This window comes from Bombus impatiens, unplaced genomic scaffold (genome assembly GCF_000188095.3).
Source record: "Bombus impatiens unplaced genomic scaffold, BIMP_2.2 scf_3721, whole genome shotgun sequence".
In the NCBI taxonomy this organism is placed as follows: domain Eukaryota; kingdom Metazoa; phylum Arthropoda; class Insecta; order Hymenoptera; family Apidae; genus Bombus; species Bombus impatiens.
Window position 1 is genome coordinate 19,248 of NT_180140.1, and position 20,669 is coordinate 39,916.

Consider the following 20,669-nt stretch of genomic DNA (forward strand, 5'->3'; position numbering starts at 1 on the left):
CGTATAATATGACAAGGATAAATTAATCAACTTTCATTTATGTTACTCTTTTTACATTCTAAAATCAACTGTACAACTGTTATGTTCCTAACAGTGATTAATATGAGTATCTGAAGTATATACCTATTAAGTCTATTTACAATGAAATCATATCCGCTATAATTCGGACTAATCGTATATATTGAGGTTGTTCATTTGTAATTTGCACGAGGAAAGAAAACTAATATAATCGCTAATGATTGCGTTGTAACGATAAATATGTATGATAGACTATCACAGTGTAGCTCGCGTTTGTAATCGTAGGATCTCCTATTGTTCTAATCTTTTGATTATATTTGTTTTTTTCTGCCGCAAAGTATGGAAGTACTTATTTGCAATGGTTTCGTATCCAATTTTTGTAATTATGCTGTCATACAAATGCAGTTTCTACGATATAAAAAAATATTAATATATCGTTAGAATTCCTTATTGTAGTATATTTGGAAATGTACTAAAAACTAAGTTAGCCCAAACATAATAATTATTAGAATTCTTTATTACTGTCGGAAAGATAGATGAAATGCTTGCATATCTAAAAAGGAACAAAAAAAAAAAAAAAAAAAGGAAGAAAGAAAAAAGAAAATAGGCCACGACAAAATATTTTAGTAATCTATGGTGTTACTGATGTTTAATCAAGCAGCGCTTAAGAAAATTAGAGAGTAGAAATAAATTAGACATTCGTTTAATAAAGTGTCTATTTATGCGTATAGAACTCTTATGAATTTATCCGTATTGTTTTTTTTTTTTGAGTCACATTACAGCATTTACAATAATTATTTATTTCAATTTATTTTTGAACTAATTTTCATGAAGTGGAGATAAACAGTGTACAATGTAAACAAAGTATGCTATGAGATGAGGTAAAACATATTTGACATAAAAAGAATGGAAAGTAAAACATAACAAATATGTTAGATGTGTTTCTCAGCTACTTCATGAAAATATGAGCAAGCTGTCACTCATTTGTTAACCATCTATTTATTAAGAGCTACTATTGTTTATTATTATTATGCAATGGTAAGAAACTTTAAAAACGATCCCACGTCTTTGCGGTGGCCTGTGGGAGCACAGCTCCGAATAAATCTTATGCATTGTATCTCTATTATTTATTATATTTATAAGCAATGGATATTTTGGTACAATTAAATTTTTTTATTGTATACTTGCCCCTCGCATCTTTATTTTTTTTATTTATTTTTTATTTAAAAAACAACATATATTTTTTACGTTTTTTGTTTCAATGAATTGAACCTTATTATTCAATAATATTATTTCCGATATGCGACGAGCATATCATCACGGCTCTCTTTCTTTGAAAAAATTTATTCCGTTTGCTGCGGGCATGCAGTCAGCACAATGTTAGTATTTGTAGCACATCGGTCTGTACGTTACACGTATTTACCACAGTTCGGTGTATTCGTGTATGTGTAAATGTGTAATTTGTATCATCAATAGTACTATATTTTTATAATATATTGTATTATATATATATATTTATATATATTTATATATTTACCTAATTTTATTATGTTTTGTTATAGTTATCATTATCATTAATACGAATATATGATACATTTCAAACAACGTCCCTGCTGGCTCTGTTGGAGGTGAGAATCAGAGTAAGGTGGGTCAGTCATGAGAGGACATTAGCCATTTAGAAACTGAAGCAAATGTCACATGCAAAAATCAATATTATAACAATATATTTTATCTATTTGAATTTACATCTTGATCGTCTCCTCCCACCGAGCGCAGCTACACCTTAGTTCAGAAGGGACTAAAACATCGTCGTATTATGTGCTGACACTGAGTACATTGTACAACTTAAATCATTGCTATTAAAGAAAAAGGAAAAAAGAAAAGTAGAAATTAATGTACACAATAAAAATATTAGAACTCATCAATCATTGCATCGAAGAAGAATAAAATTGTGATTACTGATTCTTTCATTTTTCTCTTCTCCACTTCGCCCGTTAGGCTAGTAACTAATGAAAAAAATTACATTACGTCAAGAATGCCATTGTGAGACACTTTGCTCCACTAACAACAGTAATTTTTGCATGTAGTGTATGGACAATCGACGTAAACTAAGGGCTAATGATTGGGTAATTTGGGAGCGAATTTCCACCTGTAATAATAATACGTTTATTGAATGTTATATATATTTATGCACTCAGAATATGAAACCATTTAATGGATATAGTTAGTTACCAGCTCAAGGGCGGGCTCGTGTCGTAGGTGTTGTTGTGGCAGGAACTGGATTGTTGAAGGTAGCAGTAAGCGCATTACGTCGTTCTACCTCCAATTCAGTCAGTTTTCTCCACAATTCGTCCCTTTCCTTTTCTCTCTTCTTTTCTCTGACATTATAAAATATTTCTATAGATTACGTAAAAAGCTACCGACGAGTTTTTATTTAGTTGTTTTTCGGAAAGAACTAAGCATCTTTTAATAGTTATTTCATTATTTTCGTAAAATGTAACACTGCTTACTTTTGCCTTTCAGACTTATAGCTGGCAGTAAGTTCATCAAAGAGCTTGCTATTCATTTCCATAAATGTTTTTAAAACGTTATAAACAAGGGCTACGATCGTCTGATTCCAATGTTCCTTGCTAATTCTATACAATGCCGGGAACATAATTCCCATTATTACATGATTGTTTTCTTCAATTAGAGACATTATATATTCATTATTCCAAAAGTACAGTGCTCTTTCTGCAACCTATGGATAAAGGAATTTTGTCGGTAAAAAAATTTTAATGATATTTTTGTGTTCTAAATTATCCTGTAAAAAATATCTCTCAAATACCTGAAAGTGTGGCGAAGAGACACAACGTGCAATTTGCCTGAATAAGGGTTCTTGTATTTTAACAAATTGGCTAGGTTCTATCACGTCCAAGATCTCTTCAATTTCACCAAGGAACATTACCTCCTTCTGGCTACATGTTTTAGGCCAGAATTTCAGGAGGCCTCGTATAACAGGCTCTGTTAGGGTTGCATCCTTTTCAAGAAATTGTACCACACAATAAGCTAACTGTGCATGATATAACGATAAGCACTTTACTTTATGTAGTGGTAACAGCACCTGTAACAAAATAACAAAACATAAATCACACTGTAAAATACATTTTCAATGTATATTAATCTACGCTCATTATATAATCATCTTTCTTATTTTTATTTTTTTTACCTTAACTAAGAACTGTTTGTGCTCAACTTTTAAAGGAAGAGCAAAACCATTTATAATGCTACCCAAAATTTCAAGAAGTTCACCAACTCCATTGAAATGCTCAGTTTCATATACAAACCTATAAGAATAAGCAGTTAAAGAAAAAATGTATTTTATACATACATATCATATATTGCATGAATTTTGTTACTTTATTCAGATACCTCAAGAAAATGTTACTGATTTGTTTGCGTATAAAGGCTCTAAGACCAAGGAACTTCCCATAAATACGATGCAAAACAGTTTTCAAAAAATCCCTTTCCCTAGGATCCTCAGAATCAAATAACTCCAGTAACTACAAACAGATAACAAATATACTATTGAATCAATTAATCTATTATTAACAATATGTGTTAAATATAGAAATATTATATGTTATAAGTTGCAAATTTTATACCTGTAAAACAAATTTTTGGTCAATAACTTTTTTGCCAATCGTAGGTTGAAAATCTGAAGATTCAAGAAAGCGTAAAAAGAATTCATAAACCAATTGCAAATGAGGCCAACTCGCCTCCAATGTCGGGTCATCCTCTTCTGGATCAAAATCGGGAGTTTCACTAGGTGGTAATGTGCGAAACAGATTTGCAGAAATCTTCAACAAACGTATTATTATGTCGAAAATACTCTACGAATTAAATGACAGGCGTAAACATTATTCTTATGCTATATTTACCATTTTAATGATTTCGGGATATACAGGCTCTGTAAGGACGCCTCGACCAGCTGTGATGTATTCGACTAATTCATTGAGTGTACTACGTTTAATTTCTTTGCCTTTAAGATCCGCCATCGGATCCATAAAATCAAAAGTCACACAACATTGCCGGAGTTTTCGGATGAACAGTTCTTCCTGTTCCGACGGTGTAACATCTGTAACATTTCAATAATCCCATTTAAATTCAATGCAATACACATTTTGTTATAAAAATTTTCTAACTTGTATGTATATCGCTATGAGTACCCTACTAAATTAAGCTCCATCGTAACTTACGATCATTAATGTCGTTATTACATAGTTCGTAATATTAATAACTCGATATATCAACTACGAAGAGCATCAATCCTAATGTAGTAGGATGAGCAAACCGTGAAGAGTTACTTCTGGTTCGTTTATGGGCTGCAATAACATCTTTGGAATTGGTTTCGAACACCGTTAGTAATAAATTTATTCTATCAAATGGATCTACATGACTGATGAACAAAGAGATATCTAGCTGAGCATTTTTACTCCTTTCTCTTTTCTTCAAATAAATATATTTGTTTCTTCTAAATTTCGATAGTTTAACTTTCGACGGTGACGGATTTATCATGAAGTACAAAAGTGAAGTAAAGATTCTTACTAAAAAGTAAAAAAAAAGGGAATTTGGAATGAGGCAAATAGAAAAAATAATTATCTTTTGGTATTTATTGAATATATTTTTTTTGCTTATAAACATGTGATCATAGACTTCTTTCTTGTTATTGTACCGGCGAATTGTTCGATATCTCAGTTGAGGTTATACATGACAAGTGAGGTTATGGTATAAACGACACGCGCGCGCCATGCGGCGCATATGTAGTCGAATGTTGGCAGCACTGTAAGCAGAATATAATAAATGTCTTTTAGAAGCGTACAAGCGCCACAGTGATTTTTCCATCGCTTTTAAGAGTTAGATGTCTTTATTTTTCTTTTTCTAAAATGCAATAAAGTATAATTCTCCTACGTTGCTACATTTTTAATTATAATCTCGATGAATCGCAGTCACATGACAATATATATATAGAACATGTTTTCCAAATATTTCAAGAGAAAGTAGACCGATCAAATTTGTTTATCTGTTACTCATATTAGATTTTCTATTTTGTGTTTGATGCCTCACTGGCGTCAGTTCTAATCGTTAATTACCCGTCCGTTGATTTAAACGACTCTTGCTAATTTACTCTGCCTTGAGAATTCGTTTGCCTTGTGCACAAGTCAACGTTTATTTTTAAAATGTCTATAACGTCTTATTACCGATAAAACGAATATCTTCGTTTAAAAACTGTCGGAAAATACGTACAATGATTCATGAGTACAGTTGGCAATATAACCGTATAATAATGGCACGTAGCAAAAATTCAAGTCAATCTATTTTATAATATTTTCCATAATCTTTTCTTAGCCATCATTAGTAATTCGATTCATGAAACTATCATATTTCATTTTACATTTTAGAATATGTAGGCGCCACGAAAGTGGAAGTTCGTTTCACTTAAACGTAGCAGTGAGTTCTGACCTAATTTATACTCTTGCATAATTGATACGCGATCGTGATGTCAGATGCCGGCAAGGGAACATACATAAATCGATATTCAAAGGAGAATCAATGAAAAAAAAAGACAGCTATATACAGAAAGGCAATGCATGATTTCCACCGAAGATTGGTGAAATCATATATCGAGAGACGACGAAATGACGTTTGATCGCAGCCGCGCTTTATTGAAAATTTTTAACGAGAAAATAGCTGCTGCGGTATAAATTACTGAGTTCTATTAGCGTGTCTACTCGAGAGAGGGAGAGAGAGAGAGAGAGATGAAAGTTCTGCAGCATGTTAGATGGAGATTTGATTCATCGGAGCGATAGAAAAGGAGAACAAGAGGAAGAGCGCAAAGGACTACTGCCTTTCCTCGATGTCCTCTTTTTCTTCTCATCCGTCAACCCCACTCTCTGGCCATTTCTCAGTTCCTATTTCTTTTTGCTCGTAAGGTATTGATTTACCTAGGTGGTGAACTTTAAACTCGCATCACCACTCGTTCCCTCATTCATCTCTTGCGGCCTTTGATGGTAATGCAAGGAAAATTGCGCTCGTCGCGACAAATTAGGTAATGAATCTTCTCTATGAGCTGCCATTTTCTATTTTTGCTACTGAAAGGACAAAAATTATCTTGTGATCCGTGAATGGGATTAAAATGTGCAAAACGGTAAATTCGTATGTCCTCGCGAAGCATTTTACACGTGTGTCTGCATTTGTACGTGTCTTACGTTGGATTTGAATTATAGGTTAGGTCAGAATTCGTAGCTCAGGAATCTGTAAGGTATATCGGATAGACAATTCAAACGATTAACAATCATATATAATCGATAACGTGCAAATGTATATATCTATAGCTTTTCAAATCGTAGATTGCGCTATCGGCTAAGATAATTAACGTAGAAGGCCGTGACGTTAAACCAATGTCGCTATTTGCTTGTTAAAGCGAGCTTCCGTGATGTGATACTCTACAACTGTTTATTATAATGCGAAATCTACGATCTTTGGAACGAATCAATAGCAACGTGTTTTATCACTGTGTAGATAAAACGATCGATTTGCAGATACTTGATTATATCGAGCAATCTTTTTCTTTAATCTTTTTATTCGCTAAAATAATAACTATTCGCCGATATACAATCCAATATTCCTTCATCATATCGTATCGTATTGTATTTCTCTCAATTATATTGTTTTCTTTTGAATTAGCCATGCACTGGTGCAACAAATCAATCAGAAAGTTCCCATTGAGCGTAAAAAACCATTTAGCTTGCACTTTATATTCTATCAGCCGCCGATCGCTTCACGCTCGAACCTCGCGTCAAGAAGATCTCGCCAAGTAATTGAAAATGATCCGGATCATCTGGAGGCGGAATGAATTAACGCGAGCTGCTAGTCGACTCGATGGAAAAACGTGGATAGTGGATGGTGGATGGTAAAAAGCAGTGGAGAAAAAGGGAAAGAACAAAAGGGAGGATGAAAGGGAAGAAAAGAAAGAGCGGAGGATAAAGGGAGTGAAAGGAACGGGAGTAAAATCTTAGCGGCTGATAAAGTTGAAAGGATGCTCGAAGGTGAATGCAAGGAATTACAAGACCGTACGTTCTTGCATAAAAGTCGTGTGTGCACTGTGCACGCACGATCGCGAGTATGACGCGCGTCGGCCGAGTAGCAAGTCATTAAAACGTTCTCCTGACGAAGATCGTTTTAATCGGTAATCGGGGAACAGCCGGCGTGACGTCTCCGCTACATCAGCTTTTATTTAATAACGTTACTCTCCTCAATTACGCTGGCCTGTACTGATCGTCTCGATTTTACCAGTTTATGTAATTGCACCGTACGATACGCGTACGAAGCAAAGAGCACGAAGACGTAAAGTACGTGAGCGCACGATGGATGAATGAAATTTCGAGGCAATGATTTTTGGCCGCGATCATGAACGTTAGTATATCGCTAAAGTGGTCGGTAAAAATAGCCGATAGGTGGCTCCCGGCGTACCACGATTCGCGAGCTTCGTTCGAATATCACCAGACGCTATAATCGATCGCAATGGGAAACTCGTTTTTCGCGTTTCCCAGTGAAGAAGAAAAAACAGTGCATACATAAGCCGTTGAGAAGTCACATGGATCAACCTCGAAAGTTGGAAAGTACAGAGAAGCGATAAAGTTACAAACACTGTCTTCCAGATTTACTTTAGAAACTTACCGTTCTTTCGAATTCTATTTATTTCTACTTTTAATTATTTCTTGCAATAAGCAAACTTATGGGAGCTGGAGAAATCGATAAAAAGCGAAGTTGGTCAGTTTGACCGACCGAGAAGCTCGTACACAGCGAGGTAAATGGAATATTCGCAAAGAGTTTGAATCGATGGTGTTCCGTACGAAATATCTCCATATTTTAAAGGAAATTCTCTGCCGAATCGATGGTGATAATTGCATAGCTGCATTTTACTCGGGACACCGAAGCGCACCGAGCCGAAACGACGATTTCGTAATTCACGGACGCAGTCCGTGCGTAACAGATGGCCTTTATCACGGCGGATAAAAAGAGACACATGATGCGATCTATCGATAAAGATGTAGGTGTCATCTGGCGACGAATTTAGTTGGGTTACCGATCGAAAGTATATAGAGTATATCATCGGACTGGGAACGCGGATACGCGTGAAGTGCGCCACCATCAATTGCGATCTACTTATTGCGAACGCGTCGTGTGTAAAGTATAGGTGAAATCGCCAGCTGAATATTCCAGCTATGCGACCTTGCCAATGCGTTTAAGCGACGCGGATGGTAATCGCGCGAGCGCGACCGATGTTTTCGGTATGGCGAAAAACGACCACGAAAACATCGAGGGAGAATTAGATTGGGGCAAAGGCGATCCACTGATTCGAGCTTCGATCGCGTTGTGAATCGATCTTCCATTGATCAAATTTGAAAACACCTTTAGATACAAACGCGTGACACGACTGTCCACTAAAGCTGTCTTTCTTTCCCTCTTGTTTGTCGCTATTTCCACCAGCGATTGAGATTTCGACGTCGACGTGTTTCGATGGTAAAAAAGTGCCAGAAGAGGAAAGTAAGAGAGGAGGAGGAGGACGAGGAGGAGAGGAAGGATGGGAACTCGATGGACAAAGTTTGTTTGGTTTATTTGCAGATCGGTGAACGAGTCACGAAGCAATAATCGTTGTTTTCTTTATGCAATCGGATAGCCTCGATAATTTCGTATATTTCGATACGCGGCCACGGCACGAGGAGAGCCTCGATTATTTCGCTTCATTTATTTTCGGTCTGCCGGCAAACATCGTCCGTTCCACTGGCAGGCATTCTCGACGTAATTAAAAACAGGAAACTTTTCTAGAGCACGATGAAACACGTCGACTGTCGCGGCTATTGGCAGCACCGGCGAAAATAATCGGAAGCGCCTCTCCGTTCTAGCTTTGTCGTTCGTCCAACTTCAATCACGATTAATTGGTTTTGCTTTATCGATGCGTCGCCCGTACATAATAATTATCCTCGGGGAATGGACCACGTTGTCGTGGGTCTAAGTAACTTTGCTTTCTACCAGACTACGTCGCGTGGCCTCGATGAATTTATCGAATTATGCGATTCTCCCTCTCGTTCTGCCGCTTTATTTCTCTTGTCCTCTCTGTCTTACACACGCAAACGCGTCGGTGTAGCACGCGAAAGGCACACGCTTGTAACGTAATACAAAGGAGAAGAGGAGGACGTCCGGTTGTTGCCAAAAGGTAGCACGCGCCAGGAGCGGAAGATGAAGGAAGGAAATCATCGTCGAGATCGTCGAACGTCATTCGCGAATGACGACATCCGTGCCTCTTCTCTCGGACATTCGGAGAATTGACACTGTGCCCGGAATCGGCGGCTTGCGACTCGTCCAAAACATAATTAGGATTTCGCTAGCGCGCCACGACGATGTCTGTGGCACGCGGTGCGCCGTGTCGCATGTCGGAAGCGCGATCTTATTATCCGTTATTAGCAGAGATCGAGTTTGCATCACGAGAATCAGGGTTGCTGGCTATGTGTTGCGATCAAACGCAACGGAAACGTCCAGCGCCGTCACGTTTTTCAGCGGCCGCCTTTTCATTTTCGTTGTCATCGTTGACGTAAGAACAGAACTTTTATTCTGACGTAATGCGACCGTTACGTTTATTCGCGCGGATAATAGGATGCACGACGAATGACGAACGAGAAGACGTTAGTGAAAACGACGAAGAAGATCAGGAGTATGAAAGAGGCTCGTAGCGGAAAACGAGCGAAGCAGAAAATAGAAAAATGTATATGCTCGATGTCAGAAAGCTGCAAAGTTAGAATTATGCGTGGTCGGCGACGAATCACGTACACGATCATCTACCGATCTAGCGTGTACGTATTTATAATTTCATTCATAACACGAGGTGCACTTTCACGTACTCTGCCGACCGTAGTCGTAACGTTCGTGGCCTTGTAGCATGAATGTTGCTTTTACGACTACATTCGCCCACCGCATGATTCTTTGACGCAACGAAAGAACGTCGAAACGAGTATCGCAGCGATCTGGCTACGCTTTATTCCTCCTTACCTCGTGAAAAATTACAGTCAGACTACGACGCTCCAATTATCAATTGACGAAACCGAAAACGATCGTTGAAATACGAATGCCGAACTACGTGGATTCGACGCCGAATATACGCTGTGTGTCACATGGACAAAGAAAACCCGAGGAAAGGAGAAGGAAGCGGTGCCGGAATCGTGTCACGTACATCTGGTTCTTTCTCCGCTACCACCTCAACCGTGGCTTGCTCGAAGTTCACCAGCTACAAGAACAAAGACCATCGTAGGTCACGGAACGAAGAAGATAGAATAGAAGGCTAAAGGAATACCGGAAACGATCCACCTGCTCGATTCTCGCGTTCTTCCCTTTAACGATTGTCGCTGAACGATCGGTGGTGTTACGAACCGGAAGCGAATGTTTTCAAACAAGGGGAAACGCGAATTTACCTAAGTCGAATGAACGCGGGCTAAACGATCTCGGATTACGAGGGTTTGTTTAAGGGCCATTTAATATTGCTCGCTTAAACGCACCATCTGGAGAAACTTTCACGAGCACGTTCAAGCTATTATAATTCCGTTGGCCAATTCACGGACGTGACACAGAAAATACAGGTCGAAACTGTTGTACAAAATAACGGATGTGACTGTAAGCACGGTAACGATATTTTATCTTTTAATACCAAGTGGTTAGCGGTGTATTTGACGTGGCAAAAACTATGTCTGCAGGAGCACGAACACTTCGTTTCGCGACGAGGTACACGGTAAAGGGGTGCAGCATGGCGAAGTACAAACGTTCTCGGATCGGATATCGAGGAGAAGCGGCAAAGTGTCGCGAACAGCGACGATCGAGAGGAAGGTGGGCGCGAAAAACAGAAGGCAATCTCGTGGCGTCGTTTTAATATTCTCGAAGAGCGAAGAAGAAAGGGGAAATGGACGAAGAGGTGGCGTGAAATCAGAGGATGGATGATCGCAGGTCTGAAATCGAGGACGAAGCAAGAGGCAAACGAGTAATTCGTGGTTTAGTTAGGGTTTCGGGGATGGGGGTGGAAGGGGAGCTCGAACGCTTCGAATAAAGGAAGAAGACCGGAGCAAGAAGGACAAAAAGAGATGGCCGGAAAAGAGAGGGTAGAGCGTTCGTGTGCATACTAGGAAGGAAGGAAGAGAGAGGGTGGTACTGGTAGAGAAGAGAAGGTAAAGGAGAGCGTTCGAGGCAGCCGGTCGCCGGCATTCCGGATCAATACTCCCACCGCCGTCGCTTCTCTGGGGGTTCGTTGGATGGCCCGGCTCTTTCTCCTTCTCTCCCTTTACCTTTCACCCTCGACCCTCTTCTTCCATATCGCCCTCTCATCCTCCCGTTTTCCGCTTCTACTTCCAGCGAACGCGTATAGGTATCGGTGAATCTGCTTCGATTCTCTATCTTTCCCCCCTTCTCCTTACCATCTTTCCGGCATCTTTATATCTGATTTTTCTCGCGTCACCTGCTGATCAATTTATACCGTACATCCTATACACGTTGCATCGTGTTTTCCTTCAATTTCCTCCTCCACTGATTTCCTGACAAATATTGGAAACGATACAAGGTGGTACAGAAGGAACACGAGTGGAACAGGAATCTGAGAAAACTGTGAAAAGCAAGGAAACCGACTCTCGTGTAAATCTGAAATTTTGCACGTTGCTCTTGCATCAACTTGTACTTGCATCTCGGTCCAGAGACAGAGATGATTCACGCGTGTTCGCGGTAGATAATGTCTCACAATCGGCTCTGTGTCTGCTAATCGTTGAGAATTAACAGGGAATTCGATCCTTCGACGGCACTGTCACGAGGAGAATCGCTGCGCAAAGTGACTCCGGTACGCGAGAATGCGCCGATCGGACTCCACGCGTGCCGTTACGTAATTCTCATTAGCAGAACGAGACGACGTAACGCGAGACCGTATCTGAGATCGCGCAGGAAGGTCGACGTTCCGATGATGTCACCGAGGTGCCCTGCGCTCGGTACGCCGCACGCTCCACGATCGATTCCGCGATTCAACCCTCCCGCCAGGATCTGGCTTTGCCGGCACTTTATTGCTTCGGCACAGTTAACTCCTGTCTCGTTTACGCGATACGTGACCTCCCGTATCGCGGGCCGATGCCAAGCAAACAATTTTTCCAGCCGGTTTTGCGAGTCTCTCTGTTTGGTGAACCGTTCCAGGGCCAATAGGATTTAGGTGGATTTTATCGGCGATCGCCGATCTCGCTGGATATCGAGTCTCTAACTACCCTCAGCAACTTTTTCCCCCCCGGGAAATTGTCTTTATCGCTTGTAAATTCTATTCGATCTCGGTATATGGAGGTCAGAGATCGCCAGCCTGTTTCCAATCTAGCCAGGCTCCAATAATATCGGAAGAAGAGAGAGCGCGATTAGTCGCAAATAAGCTTCGATATATCCTGTTACGTTCGTCCGTGTTATCGTCAAGCTCATTAACTTCAGGCTTTTCATTCGGTTCGTAAACCACGTGAGAGATAAACTGTGAAACAAAGTGGTTTATAACGATGGAAAAGTCGAGACTGAGAGAAAGAACGAGAGTAATTCTGCATAAAGGATGAAGTTTAAAAAGCGGCCGGTTAACTAGGAGAAGTTGAAGTAAGCGGACAACGTGGTTGAAAGAGGGTGACGCGTCAAAACATGAGACGCTTTCGCGAGACACCGTCTGTGATTCCCTTTTTCTCGAAGATGGCCGCGACGCGAGCAAAATCCCTGACCTTCTTTAATTAGGATAGCAACGACAAAGTTAACGGGCGAGAATTAACGAGGCCTGCGACCACGACGAACTCCGAGAAACGGGATCGAGGAACGTGGCGCGCAACGAGACCGTGTCTCGGATCACTCTATTAAAATTCTCTTCTATCAACGCTTCTCCTTCTGCTGCTCCCTCCTCCGCTCTCTTTTTCCTCGAAGAAAATTAATCGTCGTCTATGACATCGTAAAACGTGGCACGTAATTTGTCGGTCGTAACGATCGAAATGTCTCGTTGTCATTCGATATCGAATACTATCTATGTACTTTCGATAATTGTTCGTCATTACGATGATATCATAACGAAGGAACGTCGTCACCTCGTTTCCCGTTAACGAGCGTCGTTTTTTCGCTCGTTCGACCGTCATACATATTAATTTCGTTGGTGGACTAAATGTTCCCAGAATATCGTTTAATTAGCACGAAGAGCTTCGCACTTATTTTTAACAAAATTGATAAAAGTAATCGTTCCGCATCGAGTTTCATTGAAATTCCTGGATGATTAAGGGAGGCGACTTTGCTCGAGCGACCCTTGTGCACCGACCCGTTTACCCGGGACCGAGGCACTCGAAATTACCATGTTGATTCAACGATGGAACGTGCCTGGCATAAGACACTTTCGGATGATACACCGATTTACAGCGAATAAAACTTTATCGGTCAGTGTTGCGCGGCGAGAGAAATTGCGAGAGAGTCAGGGCAGGATCGATCGATGTTTTCTCCACGCAACTTATTTTTACTCGAAAGAGAGTTTACTTTTTCACACTTTGCTTTCGTCCACCTTCTGCTCTCGTATTCCTCTCGTAGAGGTAATAATATCGACGAGAATCAAGGTGATCGTTTTAAGCGGCTCGATCCGTGTATTTCTGTATCCCTCGTCGGTGTTATTCTTCGAAGAACGGTCAACCGCGATAATCGTATTTGCTGCATAATCGTAAAGGTGTAACGTCCTCTGTCCGGATCGTGGCGAGTCGAAGGGAACTTCCCCACTGAAAGGACGTCCCTTTTGCTTTCGTAACGTGCGCGTCACTGTTAAGACGTTGCTCTCTTTCTCGTTGGTTACGTAATCCTTCGAACACGCCAAAACATTACGAAACGGACACAGAATGAAAGTCCTCGAAATCTCTGTTTGCTTTCTTATTCGAAAATATTTTCGACTATCCTGAAAGTAAGTCTTACTTTCGCAGTGAAATTTGGTTTCGCAGTGTGAGATACAAGTTACGGTTTAACAGAACCTGCCTATTTGCTAACGTCTCGCGTTTTACTCTGTCGCGAACATGACAATTTGCGATTCTATGCTGGAACCATTGACCTCTCACCACGTACAGTGCAGCATTCGTAGAGACTTCCCGAGAAAGGTACGACGAGACTAATTAGCGTGCGCCGCAACATTAGGGACTTTAGGACTCGACACTCTGAACGATTTAACTGATTTACTATGGTACGCGACACCGATACAGCTAATTAAAATTTCCTCGTCTGGTATCCTTCGAAACAAACATTCGCGTTCGTGTAGATGCCGAGTAGATAGCGGTTTAACTACGGTAATTGAATTAGCGATGGTATCGCGTAATCAGCGAGTATCAGCCTTTTATCGCGCTAGCCACAGCGAAATAGCTTATTTCCTGTTGGAGATTTTCCGATTTCTCGCTCAGATAATAAAACAACCAATGTCTTGTTATCGACACGTTATCGCTTCTTACGATTGGCAACAGTCCCGTTTATCGAGGCATTCATAAGATTTTTTATTATTTTCGGCCCTCTGGATATTCGATCTAAAAAACAGTTTGTAACTTTGAAATGTTTGCGTGTGGTATCTTTGTGCCGATGTCCATTAAGAGAAAGAGTGTTAAAGTCAACGTTAAAATCTGAAGCTCGAGTATCTGATCGATTTGCTAATTGGATCATTAAACATAGTAAACTGTCGCGTTAAACTCGGTCGAAGCTACGTTTTCTCCATTGCATTTTTACCATCGCGATGGAGAAACGGACCCTTGACCGCGTGGTCGGTCCCATCGACTCTTCTTTCCGAGTAGAGCGTGTTACGCGGCCGATAGATTTGGATGGAATCCAATCTTTGATTAAGGAAAAGAGTCTCGATCCTCTGTGTGAATAGTTGTGTTTCACAGATGGACTGCTTCCAACGCCAAGGATGCTACAATGGATCGTGATTACGGAAGAAGCGGACCATCGGATGCACAATTCGATTTCACGTAGGAAATTGCGCGTGTGAGATGCATGCTCGCGATACACAGACGTTCCACTTTTAATTCGATCGATAATAAAAAAAGAAAAACGAGGAAAATATGTATCGAGTTAGGCCCTCGAGTTGGATTCGCTTTAATCAGCGTCGATCGTCGACAAACATCTTGAAAACGGTCGGCGTGTTTGATGTCTGCAACGATCGACATCTCGGCACACAATTGTATTCCTCTGTAATGTATTCAATGAACTCGTTTCGTGTTCCAATTACTCACCACCGTCGTACCGCCGTATCTACATTTGCACAGCTTTGGTCAACCTCTTGTGTTCGCTCTAATACCAATTAAATCCATTGCCAATTTTTTCGATGTAAAACTCGGTTTAAAGGTATCCAGGCTACGGAAAAAAGTGCGTAGAACTTTCTGAAACCTTCGGCAGTTCGAGAATACAAGTTTCGTGCAAGGACATCACGAAGAAACACCTTGCCGCCAGGCTTCAAGCGCTCCCTAACCAGAGGAAGGAATTTACGAGCTGGAGGAATGTAAATCGATCTTTCCGTCTACTATTCCGCTTACTTTAATTCGGTTTCAGATGCGGATCGGTTCATCACCGCGGATGAAGCCGTGTTTAATCCTCGAATAGACAAAGGCTCGATAAATCGTTCGAGGTTCGCGGTGATTTATTTCTCAATTTTGCGATCGGTGGCGCGCGTTCAGCGGTAATTTACGACGACTGGAAAAAGGAAAGCGGCGTTTACCGGGCGATTCGTACTCGAGGATACTTAACGAGACTCGATGATTTTCCGCCGTGAATCACGCGTGTCGTTAATCGCGCCAAGGAACATAATTAGCAACCCACATCCCGCCTTTGTTCGACGCGATCGGCGAACAGATGCTTAATTGCTTTTCTCTTCTTTGCGCTCTTAAACTACGCCGTGCTCTTTCGAGGAACGTTATTTTTTAATCGTGCGAGGCGTACTGAGAGAAACAAAAGCGACGAAATGTAAAACTCAAGGCAATCGTGATGCCGAGACAGCGATAAATTCGCCTACCAAACAAAACACTTAATTCCCGATTGCAAATGGGCAATGCTCGTTACGTAATTGGTAAGATGACGATAATTTCATAAAAGATAAACAAAATCAACGGTTGAACGCTTGGGAGCAAAGAGGGAATTCAACTTGTTGATGATACAGGCCACCGTGTTCCGAGGCAAACACTCGTGAAAGAGGCGGAGGGCAAAAATTGAAGGTAAAGTGTACGCGGTTTCCAACCGTTCCAACCACTTGGGGATTAAATCGAGTTCTACGTCGTGGATGTTCTCTCACCCTGTCCTCCGACACGATATTTTTGCTGACGATTGCGTACAAACACGAACACGGATTCTGCCGATGCTGTGGCGCGCTGCTGCTCTTGCAATTGCAGCCGCATACTCCAACTCGACCAACAACTGTTGGATATCGGCTTGACCTCGACAATGACTCACGGGTCATGGTACTGACCGTTTCTCTTTCACCTAGGACTTTCTTTTCGCTTCTTCTGCATAACGAACGATACTTATGCACGTCTCAGCCCCACGAAACTCTTCTATCGATCACGGCTACTCGACGTTGCAATCCAAGTATCCGTTGCATGTACGTACACGCTTCTATACGTATCCTAGGCCTTAGAGTCATTGACTCCGTGATAATTTTCAATGACCTTTATCTATTTTTATGGCGCAGAGCTCTATGGTTTACGAACGATGAGTGTTCCGACGAACGGAACGTCTGAAAACTGAAATGCGTATATTCGATTGCTTTCAAGTATAAACATCGTCGCAATACACATCCGCTATAACCATAACTTAACGCGCATCCTATTTCTATTCCATCCAATGGTAGGAGTTCTTAGGAACGCGTTGGATTCGAGAAGCTTTTAGGCTTGATCAATCGCTGCGAGTAGACGAATAAAAATACCGAAAGAGTAAACTTGAGCGCCATGGCCACGAGCAACGATTGTTCGTGAATCATTGTACGTGTTTGCTTTTCTAACTATAAATACGGATACATGGATCGTGACCTCGTTCTTTCCTTAATTCACACACTCGACCGACGCTCGGTCTCTCGCGACGCGTCAATGGTATCAATCAACCGAAGATTCTGCATTTCCGCAGAAAGCATTTGTGTACGAAAGGTTATAAATAACAACGATAAACAGTGGTTAACGTCACGCGAAATGCTCTTGAAATGAACAAAGTGAGACGATCCATAGAAGAAAGGTACTAAGCCCACGACTTCTGGTTCTCTCAATGTCAAGTCAGCTCATCTTGAAGAATTCCCTTTAACAGAACAGTTCACCAAAAAGAATTTTTGTGTAGATACAATCTGTGTTGTAAAGACGTTTTGAAATCTCATTAGCACCACCAGACAACCACATCACGATTATATCGATAAAGTTCGAAACCAGTCTGGAAATGTATACACGAGTTGTAAGACGTTTACCGCGAATATATATTCGATCGAAAATTAGAATGAATAGCCATCTATACGATAAACGTTAAAGACGGCACCACTGAATATCGAGGTGAGATATATACTCGCAGCAAATATCTCATACATCATCTACGTGCATTTTCAGATTCCTTCGAAACCTTACGAGTACAATCAAGATCATACAATGTTAATATAACACATACAGTACGTATAGTACATACGCAAGAGGTTCGTGTAAGTTTGCAAATATTTTCGTGAGTCACAGTATATGTTCGAGGCAATTATTCATAGTATACGCCAACGTTTTACTGAAAACGAGCGAGATATTTTCAATAAATGTCTTGCAACTTCCGTAAACCTTTCTAAATTCGTTTCCAACTTTACCGCTATAATCGCGATAGACGCGTTTCGTTACGTTACCAATGGAATTACAAAACGTTTCCTATAATACCGCATTACGGTATCTACAAGCGTTCCAATACCGTGCTACTTCTATATTACGTTTGTTTTCAATAAATTTCCATTTAAAAAAGAACAAATAAATATGCGTATATATGTTGCACTGGAATCGCTAAATCGAAATAGCCGACACACAACAAACTCTGTCCCCTCGCAGGTACAAAAACGTGCATAGAATGTCGAACGAATCGAGACCAATTAGCGGAATGGCAAAGAATGTTAAGCGCCGCGACACCATTCGTCGCCTCTCTATTCATGTGTTCTCCCCGTCCATGCACTCGCCGCTTTTCGCGCGATATTCCCTCTCCCACGTCACCGTTATTAGCGGCAGTCTGTTTTCTCCCTTTTAACGACTCCCGTCAATGTCAATGCCAGAAACACATACCACGAGATTCTCTCTTCGAGTTTGTTTACGATCGGAACGAGAGAGAGAGAGAGAGAGAAGTGGACAAAGGATGAAGAAGATGGATACATATGCCACTCTATTAACATAATTATTGCGAAAACCTTGGAGATACATACTATCCTGGCGTAAACTCGACGCAAATCGAGGCGGTTTGCCGACAGCGAGCGTGTCGTGGGCATCGATCGATGAATGGTGTTCTCGCGACCATAGTGGCGCTCGCCTCGAAAACCGTACATTTTTCACCGGAAACGGGTTAACTCTTTGACGGTGCAATAAGGCGATGAATAATTCAGAGCGAACGATTTAGAAGATAATTTGTCTTATTATTCTTAAGGTCTGCTGCGTTTCTCATATCAGATTTGTTCGACTTGTTAGAAATACGAATTTACTTTAGCGTTGAAGCACGTAAATTTTAAATATTTGTTTCATTTAACCCGTCGACGGTGTAATTAAATTACGAAGAATGCGAAACAATTTAGAAAATAATTATGTAACTCGCTATTCTTAACTCTGCCGCGGTCCTCGAGTTGTTTATGTCTTAATCTTACTTTAGCTTTAACCTTAGTTTCGATTTTGCACGAAACGAGAAATCACGCGTATAAATAACAGGTCTTTCGTGTTTTGCTCAAATTTAGGACAATTTTCTAGCGATGAACGTACGGTAGGCTTGAAAATGGCTCAAAAGAACCAGCGGCGCGTTAAAACGCGCTTTCCACCGAAATGGAAATACCGATCGTATAATAAGCAGATTGAGCGGATGGCGAGCTTGCTCCAGATATTCTGCAACGAGGTTTAAAGGAATTCGGCATTTATGAAGAGTAACGCGCGAGGAAGCGGACTCATCGACGTACGAAACGAGTTCGAAAGGATTGTATGAAATTCATGGGCGTGTTTTATGTTCCGAGATTAAGAGGTGGGGGACAAACGGACGAGAATTCGAGAACGTTTCGCGTTCGTGGTACAACAGCCTCTTAATCGAATAACAGGTGTTCGAAATGGCCTCACCAGGACTGGTTTACGTCGATACTTCGTATCGTCCGAATCTCGATGCACGCCAACTCTTGCGCATCTGTTTGACACGTAAAAAAAAAGAGGGGTTATAAATATAGTGGCTTCGCGTTCATTCCCGCTCCTAGGAGAAGTTAAAAGTTGCTCGGCGTATAATTCACGCGGTAGCTTTAAGTGGTGATATTTTAGAAACAGTACCCGGTATTTATTACGTTGCCATTTTGGAATTTTTCGCCTGAGATATGTCTATAAATACGTAGGCATTTATTTTCGAGTTACCATATGATGATTACAGGGAGAGGATGTAATAATTACAACTTTGCTGACTTCCTGATTTTTACGTTACTTAGTGGTGAAAAGAGGGCACTTTAATATACCGTGGCTAAAAAGACATAATTAAGAGGCGCAACCTACCCGGTCCGAAGATGCGAGCTGTTTAGCGATGGATATGAAGTTATACGAGAGGAATTAACGGCATACGGTAACGGATTTTCAAATTGTTTTCATATATATATATAGAAATAAACACAATTAACATAGAATTTTTCCAATGTACAGCACATAGCGCAACATTTTCGCACTCATGATTCCCTTCGCCGTGTTTTTTTGTTTTTCTATTCTATTTTCCTATTTCGATAGAAGATTCCTTTCCATTAGTCGCCGCGATACAGTACTCTTCGAGGAATTTTAACATATCATCGTCATTAAGATCTGCGTACGAAGTAAAAAAGCAAAGAAAAAAGAAGAAGAAAAACAACTATAGTAAACAACTTGGTAAGGAGCAGACAGTAGACGACAGGAAAAGACACGCCTACGACAATTAAAGGCTTAAACGCATCATTCTAATGTGACCATTAAAAGAGTTATACCACCATATTCTTTTCTTGTAATGATCGTTGAATCTAAGCGATTGCTCGTGCTATAAGAAACAAACAAGGGGGGAAAACAGAACATAGAAAAAAGAACAAGATAAAAGATTAGAGAAAAAGAGGAAGAGAGAGAGAGGGGGCGGGGGAGGGAGGAAGGGAAGAAGAAGGGGGACACAAGCAAATAAAATCCGCGTTAAGACAGTAAGCAAACGAACGGCGTTTGCCGTGTAAATGCGGCTTAAAGATCGACGCCGCACGAAACAAGCTCGCCCACTCTCATCGAGCGGAAAACTGCGCTATCATCCTTCTACACCACAATGATCTTGACAGTGACCGTAGCGATCAATGGCGCCGTCAATTAGGCGAATCGCATACTCGGGTTTATGGCTCGGTG

General features: G+C 40.9%; 1 protein-coding gene and 1 long non-coding RNA gene across 3 annotated transcripts in view; one reads left to right on the forward strand and one right to left on the reverse strand.

Moving 5' to 3' along the window:
- Nucleotides 1-36: 36 nt before the first annotated feature.
- Nucleotides 37-20,669, reverse strand: part of LOC100741406 (serine/threonine-protein phosphatase 2A 56 kDa regulatory subunit epsilon isoform) — a 27,946-nt gene continuing 7,313 nt past the window's right edge. For both annotated transcript variants that reach the window (XM_003494727.4, XM_012393590.3), the window contains 8 exons: nt 3,939-4,135; nt 3,663-3,857; nt 3,430-3,560; nt 3,227-3,344; nt 2,846-3,121; nt 2,529-2,758; nt 2,251-2,396; nt 37-2,167 (listed from right to left, as the gene is read on the reverse strand). In XM_003494727.4, the coding sequence (XP_003494775.1) occupies nt 2,255-2,396; nt 2,529-2,758; nt 2,846-3,121; nt 3,227-3,344; nt 3,430-3,560; nt 3,663-3,857; nt 3,939-4,135 (1,289 nt within the window). In that variant the 3' untranslated portion in view covers nt 37-2,167; nt 2,251-2,254. The remainder of the gene's footprint in view (nt 2,168-2,250; nt 2,397-2,528; nt 2,759-2,845; nt 3,122-3,226; nt 3,345-3,429; nt 3,561-3,662; nt 3,858-3,938; nt 4,136-20,669) is intronic.
- LOC105681965 overlaps nt 17,433-20,669 on the forward strand; it is an 8,618-nt gene continuing 5,381 nt past the window's right edge. The window contains exons 1-2 of the long non-coding RNA XR_004462891.1: nt 17,433-19,607; nt 19,702-19,887. This is a non-coding gene — a long non-coding RNA (uncharacterized LOC105681965). The remainder of the gene's footprint in view (nt 19,608-19,701; nt 19,888-20,669) is intronic.